The 13,211-nt window shown below is 34.1% G+C and overlaps 1 protein-coding gene across 2 annotated transcripts in view; it reads right to left on the reverse strand.

Moving 5' to 3' along the window:
• Positions 1–13,211, reverse strand: part of Faah2 (fatty acid amide hydrolase 2) — a 154,577-nt gene that overhangs the window by 124,296 nt on the left and 17,070 nt on the right. For both annotated transcript variants that reach the window (XM_071606330.1, XM_034635443.2), the window contains exon 4: positions 3,250–3,459. In XM_071606330.1, the coding sequence (XP_071462431.1) occupies positions 3,250–3,459 (210 nt within the window). The remainder of the gene's footprint in view (positions 1–3,249; positions 3,460–13,211) is intronic.

Below are 13,211 nucleotides of genomic sequence, written 5' to 3' on the forward strand. Positions count from 1 at the left end.
GACATGAAATCCAAGCTACACTGATATTCTCCACTTGAGCTCCAAGTTAAAGAAAACAGAAACCAGTCCTTCACATAGCCCTCAGGCAATTTAAAATATTGAAATTAAGTTCTGTTTTGTTTCCTCTATATCCAGGGAGGGAATTGGGAATTAGGCTTTTGTTTTCCTGACTATCACACTATATCAGAGATGGGGTAGATCATTGTTAAGCAAGTATTCAGTGAGTTTTCCTACCACTTTGAATATGGATTTTTTTTCTTGATTATATGTTTTCTTGGTGGCTGTGGTTTTTTCACTATTTTCCAGAACACTTGCATGTCAATTAGCTATCACTACATGTTCTTTTTAATGATTTCATAAGTGTAATAAAGGCCCCATAGCTTTCCAATCTGATATACTGCTGAAAAAAACACTCTCACAATTTTTGATAAGTTGCATTTTCATTACCATTTAGTTTGAAATATTTTTAAATCTCTCTTATGACTTTTTCTTTAATCCGTTTATTATTTTGAAGTGGGCTATTCAATTTCCATATACTCTGAGTATTTTCTAGCTATCTTCCTGTAATTGATTTCTAATTTAATTTCCTTGTGGTTTGAGGCCGTGTAGTAATATTTCCATTCTTTAAAATTTAAGGCTGGGGCTGGGGCTCAGTGGTAGAGCACTCACCTGGAACACGTGAGGCACTGGATTCAATCTCAGCACCACATAAAATAAAATAAAATAAAGGTATTTTGTCCGTCTACAACTAAAAAATGCATATTTAAAAAATTTTGTTTAAGAATGCCTCATGGCCCAGAACATAGCCTATCTTGATGAATGATTTCCCATGAACTTCAGAATGAGTTTTCTACAGTTCTAGAATGAAGTGTTTTATAAATGTCAATTAGGTTCAGTTGTTGATGCTGTTTAAATTATGTCCTTATTAATTTTCTATTAATAAGACCTTTCAATTACTGATAGAGCTATTGTTGTCTATGGTGTTTATTTAAGTCTTCCCTGTTGTCTTTTGGTTTCACAAAATCCTCTTAAGTAACACCTATGATGCACATTTATTCCAGTTTATTTCTCTGAAGTACAAGACCCCTATTTATATGGCAGTGAGGTATTTGAGGGAAGAAACAAGATATAATCTATAGACGTATGTTTAGATTTTAGTCATTTAGTTAGGTTCTTCCTCTGGCCTGAGACCCTAACAACATGTGCTTCTCACATTTGTTTTGTTTTTCCACTTAGATGGGAGAAGGAGCTAGAGGGGACTAGACATGAGTATTTCTTTTCCCCAATTTGTCAATTATCTCTGGCAATACCACAGTCAGTTTGGTTCTAATAAAATAGTTTCTCAGTGGGCATTACTTGTTAGAAGAATGAGAAAACTTTGGAAGTATTTCAAAGAGGGTACTCCCCCCTACCCCTACCACAAATATGAGGGAATTTTTCTCTAATATTCACTGTAAGAACATGTTAGAGCTCCTGGAGTTAAAACTCATGAAAGTGTGGGACTTGTAAGACTGCATCCACCTGGAAATTTAAACCCTCAAACTTCACACTGAACCTCAGCAAGCCGTCAATTGTAGTTTAAGTGTTCCCTATTCTGTGCATCCTTTGTTTTACACTTTCTAGGTTTTTACTTTACTAAGTTTTGGTAATCTCTCTATGCTTGTCTTTCTCCTCAATTTGGGGGCAGCACTATGCCCTATGACTTTAGTGTTCTTGCCAACATAAAAATGTTGTCAATATTCTGATTGTTCCAGTTTTTCTTACCATGTGGATGGAAGTAATAACTTTCAAGCTCTTTGTATGCCATAATTGAAACCTGTAGTCACAATGTTTTTAGTCATCACAATAACTTTACAGGGCAGTTTTTATTATTATGGCAAATTTACAGTCTGAGGAAACTGAATCCTGAGCATCTACTTTATGTGACCAAGATCAAATAACAAAGAAATTTCAAAAATCTGTTTGACTTTAGCAACCAAAACCTTCAACGCCTTATATTAGTAACCCACATACACATGCTTGATGTTGTATATTCTAGTGTTCATTATACTCTTGTTTTCTTTTTAAATAACTTGTAGCTCATTCTGATTTGCCTTTGATGGATACTTTTCTTCTCACCTTCAAATTACTGAAGTTGACTAATCCTCTGTCATAGGACCTGATTATTTTCCATCAATATATGGATTTTGTATAAACTTTTAAATTTACAGATAAGATACTTATCATAATTATGCTTATACTTTATAAATAATTATTAATAGTCCATATCTTTACTCTGACTCATAAAAAATGTTCAATTGGCCACCTGATACCTTCACTGTATGTCTTAAAAACACTCTAATCATAATATGTCCAAAATGTCATTCCTAAATCATGCTAAACACCCATGTTTCCCCTATCCAATTTCCTCATTCTGAATATAATCTGTTGCTATCACTCAAGTCAGAAGTCTTGAGTTATTTTTCACTATTATTTTTACTTTTATATCCACATATTCATATTTAATCTATGAATAGATCATATATATCTACCTCTGAAATGTCTCTTGCATACCATCTGCTTTCTTCATCTTGAGGAGCACTATCAATTACCTCTTGTCCTACCAAAATAGACTTCCCACTTCTCTATTTACTATTTTCTTTGCTTCTCTACATAGTCTACATTAATCTACCTTTCCTATTTCACTTCTAGCTCCTCTGTTTTAATGAACTACACTGGCTTTCTTTCAGTTCACTGAACACTCTAAGCATTAAGCCACTTAGAGACATTTGTACTTTCTGTTACCTCTACTTACATTGTTCCTTGGCTCACCTACTTCTTCTCCTAATAAGTCACCAAATCTCTCTAATCAAATTAGTTTAAACATAAATATTAATTCCTCAGAGAAGTTTTCTATGAACACATCTTCTATATTCACAGTTTCTCTTACAAAGTCATTAATACTCAATATTCTTACACTATTTTATCACCTTTGTCTCCATAAGGAATAGGCAATTAGTTAAAGCATCTACATTAACTCATATTCTCTTCTTTTTCCCATCATACATAAATACACACACACACACACACACACATGCACACGAAGTAACAATATGAATGTTCATTGTCACAATGGTCCTCAGTGATCTGTTTCATAGTCACATTCCACAACTTTCTTTACCATAAATACTGACCATTGCTTTCTCAAAGTTTTGCGCAATATTGTATCTACTCCTCATAAGGATTCCTTAACTAATATATCTAACTCACCAGAACTTCCACCTACAATATGCTGTAAATCATATGGGTTGTTGGATCGGCCATAGATCTTGTTACTGGATTCATACCACATGCACAATTCACTACAGTTGGTTATGCCAATGGGAATGGCACCTGCTTTCTTCAGTAATGCTACCACAGTGGCATCTGTTTTTGAAATAGCATCACGACGGTTCACAAGGCCAGAAGAATTGGGCATTCCTATAACATCCATAGAAAAGAAAGTTAAAAAGAGTGACTGCTTGTTGAGAATCTACAAAAAACTAACCTGCTGTATAAGGTAATTTTCTTAGTACCGAAGTGTGGTATGACATTTTGAAAAGTACACAGGTTTTGGAGTCAGAACAGTTCAAATTTGAACTCTATACCAAACCAACTTTTCAAACTCTGGATAAGTCACTTAACTTCTCTAACTTTTAGTTTGTATGGAGATTAAATAAGAGAATAAATACCCAAACATTTAATAAATAAAAGTGGAATATAAATTTCACCATCTAACAACCCAAACAGGTAAGTCCATTTATTGCTCACCTTAGAGATGAATATATTTAGAAAAGTAGAATGATTGCATCAAGATCATACAGAAACATAAGACGGATATCAGGAAAGAATCAAGGTATACAGGAAATTTGGTATAAAATAGAAGTGGAGTCGGGCTGGTGGCTTTAATCCCATTTGTCCTGGAGGCTGAGACAGGAGGATTCCAAGTTCAAGGCCAGCCTCAGCAATTTAGCAAGGCCTTAAGCAAGTTAGTTAGACACTGCCTCAAAACAAAACAAACAAACAAACAAACAAAAAAGGACTGGGAATATGCACAGTAGTAAAGCACCTCTGGTGCTTTAATAATAAAAGTAAATAGAAATGGTGCTGAGATCAATAAGGAAATAATAACATTAATGGTTATGCTAGCTTTTAATATGAAAATATATCCATATATTATACCATAAACAAAACAGAATATAGAAATACTAACCACTTAAGTGTGAAAAAATAAAGCTTAAAGATTTATAACACATAAGTTGCAGATCAAAAATGATTGATTCCTCTCACCTATATAAAAAAAGTTTAGCCTAAATATGAAGATAAGGAGAAAACAGAAAATCTCAAACTAGGAACATTTTATAAGAAAACTGCCAAGTACTCTTCAAAAAATGTCATGAAGTACAGAGGAAAAAATGAAAAAAAAAGTTTCAAAATAAAGAACAAGAGACCTAGCACATGGATTCAATTTGTGATAGTATTATAGAGAAAGAGAAAGAAAACTATGACAAACATTATAGCAACAATTAGTGAATTTGCAATATTGATTGCAGATTGGATAACAATATTCTTTCAATGTTAAAAGTTCTGAATTTGATAACTATACTGTAACTATGTAGGAGTGCTTTCTTTTTATTAAGAAATACAATGATGTGTTTTAAAGTAAATATGTGCAATATTAACGTTAATATGTGCAATATATCCTTAAATGGTTCATAAAATAGGGAGAAGGAGAGAAGAAAGGACAGAAAGAGTGTGATAGAAAAATAGATGGGAGAGGAAGAGGAAAAGGAAGAAAGGAAAAGGAAATGAGAGAATAAGAGGAGACAAAGAGAAATTAAACAAAGATGCAAAAAGTGTTAATAATCAGTGACTATAAATAAAGGGTACATTTGAGTTGTTTGTGCTATTCTTGTAACATTTGCACATGTTTGAAATTATTCACATACAAAAACTTTAAAACAAATTTGTTCAAGATCACACAGCAAAAAAGAGAGAGCTAAGATTTAATTATGGATCCAAAGACTTTAACCTCTGTATTTCTACTGTACTCTCATTAAATTACCATTGAAGTAAAGATTACAGTTTTAGGATAATGCTTTAACTTCTTTATTTACTTTAATTTTTAAGAATATATTTGAACATGCCTGTTCTTTGTGTCCTTGCTGTACCTGTCAATTAGTTCAGCATTTCTATTGTAATTAAACAAATCCTGATTTTACTGGATATGTTCAATTTAGTCATAATATATAATCCCTTTTAGATGTTGCTAGCTTTATTTTTTAAAATATATTTTTGCTGAGGAATTATTTACACCAATATTCAGGGGGATAATTTGTATATAATTTTCTTTTATTGTGATGTCTTCCTTCTGGTTTGTTATAAGGCTGACACTGGCCTCAAGTAATTAGTCACGAAGGTGTTTCCTCCTCCTATTTTATAGAAGAGTTTTGGAAGGATTGGTATTATTTCTTTTTAAATTTTTAAATTCTAATTTGTTACATATGACAGCAAAATGCACTACAATTCATATTACACATATAAAGCACAACTTATCATGTCTCTGGTTGTATACAAAGTATACATTCGTGTCTTCATACATGTACTTACGGTAATGATGTCATCTCATTCCACCAACATTTCTAACCCCATGCCCCCTCCCTTGCCCTTCCACCCTTTTGACCTATCTAGAGTTCACTTAATCATCCCATACACCCGCTCCCTACCCACTATGAATCAGCTTCCTTATATCAGAGAAAAATATTCGGCCTTCAGTTTATGGGAATTGACTTACTTCGCTTAGCATAATATTCTCCAATTCCATGCAGTTACCTGCAGATGTAATGATTTTATTCTCTGTTATTGCTGAGTAATATCCCATTGTGTGTATATACACATTTTCTTTATCCATTCATTTACTGAAGGGCATCTGGGTTGATTCCACAGTTTAGCTATTGTGAATTGTGCTGCTATAAACATCGATGTGGCTGTGTCCCTGTAGTATGCTGTTTTTAAGTATTTTGGGTATAGACCAAAGAGTGAGATAGCTGGGTCAAAAGGTGGATCCATTCCCAGTTTTCCCAGGAATCTCCATACTGGCTTTCCATATTGGTTGCACCAACATGCAGTCCCATCAGCAATGTATGAGTGTGCCTTTTTCCCCACATCCTTGCCACTACTTACTGTCATTTATATTAATAGCTGCCATTCTGACTGGAGTGAGATGAAATCTTAGAGTAGTTTTGACTTGCATTACTCTAATTGCTAGAGATGTTGAACATTTTTCATATATTTGTTGACTGATTGTGTGTCCTCTTCTGAGAAGTGACTGTTCAGTTCTTTGGCCCATTTATGAGGTTATTTGTTTGTTTGTTTGTTTTTGGTGTTTGGCTTTTTGAGTTCTTTATATACTGATGTGCAAGTGGTAAAAATTTGCTCCCAAGCTGTAGGCTCTCTATTCACCTGATTGTTTCTTTTGCTGAGAAGAAGCTTTTTAGTTTGAGTTCATCTAATTTATTGATTATTGATTTTAATTTTTGTGTTATAGGAGTCTTATTAAGTAAGTTGGGGCCTAATCTCACATGATGGAGACTAGAGTCTACTTTTTCTTCTATTAGACACAGAGTCCCTGGTTTAATTCCTAGGTCCTTGATCCACTTTGAGTTGAGTTTTGTGCATGGTGAGAGATAGGGTTTAATTTCATTCTGTTGCACGTGGAGCTCCAGTTTTTCTAGCATCATTTGTTGAAGAGGCTATCTTTCTCAAATGTATATTTTTGACACCTTTGTCTAATATAAGATAACTGTAATTATGTGGGTTAGTCTCTGTGCCCTCTATTCTGTTCATTGGTCTACTAGTCTGTTTTGGTGTTAATACCATGCTGTTTTTGTTACTATTGCTCTCTAGTATAGTTTGAAGTCTGGTATAGTGATGCCACCTTCTTCACACTTCTTGCTAAGCATTGCTTTACCTATGCTGGGTTTCTAATTTCTCCAGATGAATTTCATGACTGATTTTTCTATTTCTATGAGGAATGTCATTGTGATTTTGATTGGAATTGCATTAAATCTGTACAGTGCTTTTGGTAGTATGGTCATTTTGATAATATTAATTCTGCCTATCCAAGAGCAATGTAGATCTTTCCATCTTCTAAGGTCTTCTTGATTTCTTTCTTTAGGGTTCTGTAGTTGTCATTGTATAGATCTTTCACCTCTTTCATTACGTCGATTCCCAAGTATCTTATTTTTTTTTAGGTTGTTGTAAATGGGGTAGTTTTCCTCATTTCTTTCTCAGAAGTTTTGTCACTAATATATAGCCTTTGAGTTATGAGTGTTGATTTTATATCCTCTTACTTTGCTGAATTCATTTATGAGTTCTAAAAGTTTTCTGATGGAGCTTTTTGGGTCTTCTAGATATAGAACCATATTGTCAGCAAATAATGCTAATTTAAGTTCTTCTTTTCCTGTACACATCCTTTAATTTCTTTTTTCTGTCTAATTGCTCTGGCCAGTGTTTCAAGAACTATGTTAAATAGAAGTGGTGAAAGAGGGTGTCCCTGTCTTGTTTCAGTTTTTACAGGGAATGCCTTTAATATTTCTCCATTTTGAATAATGTTGGCCTGAGGCTTAGTGTAGATAGCTTTTATGATGTTGAAATATGTTCCTGTTATCCCTAGTTTTTATAGTGTTTTGAACATGAAGGGGTGCTGTATTTTGTCAAATGCTCTTTATACATCTACTGAGATGATCATATGACTCTTATCATTAAGTCTATTGATGTGATGAATTACATTTATTGACTTCTGTATGTTGAACCAACCTTGCATCCCTGGGATGAATCCCACTTGATCATGGTTCACGATCTTTTTGATATGTTTTTTGTATTCAATTTGCCAGAATTTTATTGAGAATTTTTTTTTAATTTTTTTTTATTGGTTGTTCAAAACATTATAAAGCTCTTGACATATCATATTTCATACATTAGATTCAAGTTGGTTATGAACTCCCAGTTTTACCCCAAATACAGATTGCAGAATCACATCGATTACACATCCACATTTTTACATAATGCCCTATTAGTAACTGTTGTATTCTGCTACCTTTCCTATCCTCTACCATCCCCACTCCCTCCCCTCCCATCTTCTCTCTCTACCCCATCCACTGTAATTCATATCTCTCCTTGTTTATTTTCCCATTCCCCTCACAACCTCTTATATGTAATTTTGTATAACAATGAGGGTCTCCCTCCATTACCATGCAATTTCCCTTTTCTCTCCCTTTCCATCCCACCTCATGTATCTGTTTAATGTTAATCTTTTCTTCCTGCTCTTCCTCCCTGCTCTGTTCTTAGTTGCTCTCATTATATCAAAGAAGACATTTGGTATTTGTTTTTTAGGGATTGGCTAGCTTCACTAAGCATAATCTGCTCTAGTGCCATCCATTTCCCTGCAAATTCTATGATTTTGTCATTTTTTAGTGCTGCGTAATACTCCATGGTGTATAAATGCCACATTTTTTTTTATCCATTCATCTATTGAAGGGCATCTGGGTTGGTTCCACAGTCTAGCAATTGTGAATTGAATAACCCAATCAACAAATGGGCCAAAGACCTGAACAGACACTTCTCAGAGGAGGACATACAATCAATCAACAAGTACATGAAAAAATGCTCACCATCTCTAGCAGTCAGAGAAATGCAAATCAAAACCACCCTAAGATACCATCTCACTCCAGTAAGATTGGCAGCCATTATGAAGTCAAACAACAACAAGTGCTGGAGAGGATGTGGGGAAAAGGGTACTCTTGTACATTGCTGGTGGGACTGCAAACTGGTGCGGCCAATCTGGAAAGCAGTATGGAGATTCCTGGGAAAGCTGGGAATGGAACCACCATTTGACCCAGCTATTGCCCTTCTTGGACTTTTCCCTGAAGACCTTAAAAGAGCGTACTACAGGGATACTGCTACATCGATGTTCATAGCAGCACAATTTATTGATAATTTTTGTATCTATGTTCATTAGAGATATTGGTCTGAAGTTTTCTTTCTTTGATGTGTCTTTGCCTGGTTTTGGAATCAGGTTGATATTGGTCTCATAGAATGAGTTTGGAAGTGCTCCCTCTTTTTTCTATTTCCTGAAATAAATTGAAGAGTATTGGCATTAGTTCTTTTTTAAAGGTCTTGTAGAACTCTGCTATATATCCATCTGGTCCTGGGCTTTTCTTGGTTGGTAGGCATCTGATGGTGTCTTCTATTTCATTGCTTGAAATTGATCTGTTTAAATTGTATATATCATCCTGTTTCAATTTGGGCGAATCATATGACTCTAGAAATTTTTCAATGACTTCAATATTGTCTATTTTATTGGAATACACGGTTTCAAAATAATTTCTAATTATGTTCTGTATTTCTGTAGTGTCTACTGTGAAATTTCCTTTTTGGTCACATTAGTCATTTGAGTTTTCTCTCTCCTTCTCTTTCTTAGCATGGCTAAGGGTTTGTCAATTTTATCTATTTTTTCAAAGAACCAACATTTCTTTTGTCACTTTTTTCAATTGTTTCTTTTCTTTCAATTTCATTGATTTCAGCTCTGATTTTAATTATTTCCTGCCATCTACTACTCTTGGTGTTGATTTGTTCTTCTTTTTCTAGGGCTTTGAGATGTAATGTGTAGTCACTTATTTGTTGACTTTTTCTTTTTTAATGAATGAACTCTGTACAATGAAGTTTCCTCGCCATACTGCCTTCATAGTGTCCCAGAGATTTTTGATATGTTGTATCTGTGTTCTCATTCACCTTTAAAATTTTTTAACCTCCTCCTTGATGTCTTTCGCAACCATTATTCATTCAGTAGCATATTATTTAGTCTCTAATTGTTGGAATAGCTTTTATTTTTTATTTTATCATTGATTTCTAATTTTATTCCATTTTGATCTGATAGAATTCAGGGTAATATCTCTACATTTTTACATTTGCTAAGAGTTGCTTTGTGGCATAATATACAATCTATTTTAGAGAAGAATGTTTTGAACAACCAATAAAAAATAAAAAAATAAAAATAAATAAATAAATAAAAATCAAACAATCAATATTAGGGACAATAAAATAAACACATTTTTCTTATAAATAAGAAATGTGAAAATCTACATGCAATGAGTAGTTTGTCAAAATATATTTCAATTACCAAAAAGATTCAAGAAAGAACTCTGAATAAACTAAATTGCTCACAAAAAAAGAGAAGAATTCATGTGCTTCTGAGGAGAAAGTGTATTAATTCATTGAAGGATGAAATATTCTATATATGTCAGTTAAGTCTAAGTTATTGATTGTATTATTAAGTTCTATAGTTTCTTCGTTTAGATTTTGTATGGAAGAACTATTCAGTGGTGAAAGAGGTGTGTTAATATATACCAGAATTATTGTATTGTCTATTTGATTCTTGAATCTGAGAAGGGTTTGTTTGATGAACATAGATGCTCCATTGTTTAGGGCATATAAATTTATTTTTGTTATGTCTTGTTGATGAATGGTTCCTTTAAGCAGTATGAAATAACCATTATCCTTTTTAATTAACTTTGGCTTGAAGTCTACTTTATTTGTTATGAGGTTGGAAACTCCTAGTTGCTTCTACAGTCCATATGAGTGTTATGATTTTTCTCAACCTTTCACCTTCAATCTGTGGATGTCATTTTCTATGAGATGAGTCTCTTGAAGGCAGCATATTGTTGGGTCTTTTTTTTTTTTTAATTTAACCTGCCAGTCTATGTCTTTTGATTGTCAATGGTCCCACTTGGGTACCAGGTAGTCCTGCATGGGTGAGTAGTTGAGAGACCTACTCTGACGCTGAGGCCTGGAGCCCTAGATGAACAAGGTGACCGTGATTCCTGAACGGGAGCAGGAATATAGTTCGCAGTGAAGCAGTATTCTCACTACTTCAGTCTGTGGTCACAGAGCAACATAGAAAGCTGCCTCCTTCTTGCCCGCCATTTTGGATTGGTATTATTTCTTAATTAAATATTTGACCAAAGCCATTAGTGAAGTCATTACAGCCTGGGTTATTCACTGTGTAGAGATGTTAATTTACCATGAATTTCCTTACTTGCTATAGCCTACTCATATTTTCCCTTTGCTTTGGAGTCATTTATCTTTATTTGTGTCTTTCTGGAAATCTATTTCACTTAAATTGTCTAATTTGTTGCAATGAAGTTTCTCATTATATTATCTTATAACTGCTTTAACAGCTTTAGAAACTATAGTCATGCCATCTGTTTCCTTCCTATTTTATAATATATTTTTCTCTCTTTTATTATCACATTAGTAGAAGTTTGTCAGAATTGTTGATCATTCCCATTCCTCATAGAAATAGAAAAAGCAGTCATGAAATCCATCTGGAAAAATAAGGGACCCAGAATAGCTAAAGCAGTCCTTATCAGGAAGAGTGAAGCAGGTGACATCAGTATACCAGACCTTAAACTATACTACAGAGCAACAGTAACAAAAACAGCATGGTATTGGCACCAAAACAGACTGGTAGACCAATGGTACAGAGTAGAGGACACAGAGACCCTACATAATTACAGTTATCTTATATTAGACAATGGTGCCAAAAACATACATTGGAGAAAAGATAGACTCTTCAACAAATGGTGCTAGGAAAACTGGAAATCCATATGCAACAAAATGAAATTAAACCCCTATCTCTCTCCGTGCAAAAAACTAAACTCAAAATGGATCAAGGACTTAGGAATAAAACCAGAGACCCTGCATCTAATAGGAAAAAAAAGTAGGCCCTAATCTCCATCATGTGGGATTAGGCCCCAACTTCCTTAATAAGATTCCTTTGGTGCAAGAATTAAAATCAACAATCAATAAATGGAATGGACTCAAACTAAAAAGTTTCTTGTCAGCAAAAGAAACAATCTGTGAGGTGAATAGAGAGTCTACATCTTGGGAGCAAATCTTTACCCCTCATATATCAGATAGAGAACTAATCTCTAGGGTACATAAAGAACTCAAAAAGCTAAGCACCAAGAAAATAAATAACCCAATCAATAAATGGGCCAAGGACCTGAACAGACACTTCTCAGAAGATGATATACAGTCAATCAACAAATATATGAAAAAAAATGTTCATCATCACTAGCAATTAGAGAAATGCAAATCAAAACCACTCTAAGATTTCATCTCACTGCAGTCAGAATGGCAGCTATTATGAAGACAAACAAGTGTTGGCGAGGATGTGGGGAAAAGGTACACTCATACACTGCTGGTGGGACTGCAAATTGGTGCAGTCAATATGGAAAGCACTATGGATATTTCTTGGAAAATTTGGAATGGAACCACCATTTGACCCAGCTATCCCTCTCCTTGGTCTATACCCAAAGGACTTAAAAACAGCATACCTCAGAGATACATCCACATCAATATTTATAGTAGCACAATTCACAATAGCTAAACTGTATAACCAACCTAGATGGCCCTTCCTTGGGGTTCCTTTGACAGGAACCAGCCTAGATGCCCTTCCTTTGAACCAACCTAGATGCCCTTCAGTAGATGAATGGATAAAAAAAATATGTGGCATATATACACATTATTAGTCATCAATAAAAGAGGTTAAAATGATGGCATTTGCAGGTCAATGGACAGCGTTGGAGAAGATAATGGAGGGAGCATTAGAAGAATGGACTAACTCCAAATAGGGCACAGGGGTTGGAGGGGATGGGAGGGTGCATGGGGTTAGTAATGATGGTGGAATGTGATGATCATTATTATCCAAAGTGCATGTATAAAAACAGAAATTGGTGTGAATATAACTGTGTATACAACCAGAAATATGAAAAATTGTGCTCTATATGGTTAATAAGAATTGTAATGCATTCGCTGTCATATATAAATTTAAAAAAAATTGTTGATCATTCCAAAGAATCAAAATTTTAGTTCATTGATTTTACCTACTGTTTTAGTGTTTTTATCTCATTGATTTACACTCTAAACTTCTCATTCTTTCCTTCTTACTCTAGGTTAAGTTTGTTTTTCATTTGATAGTTCACTAAGTTGGAAACTTATCTATTTGAAATATTTTTTTCTTCTCGAATATACTCAAAGCCATAAATTTACCTCTATATACTCTTTTAGCTCATTCCATATTTTTTTACATTGTTATTTTGTTTACATTCAGTTCAAAGTTCCCCTGATAA

Source organism: Marmota flaviventris, chromosome X, assembly GCF_047511675.1.
Source record: "Marmota flaviventris isolate mMarFla1 chromosome X, mMarFla1.hap1, whole genome shotgun sequence".
In the NCBI taxonomy this organism is placed as follows: domain Eukaryota; kingdom Metazoa; phylum Chordata; class Mammalia; order Rodentia; family Sciuridae; genus Marmota; species Marmota flaviventris.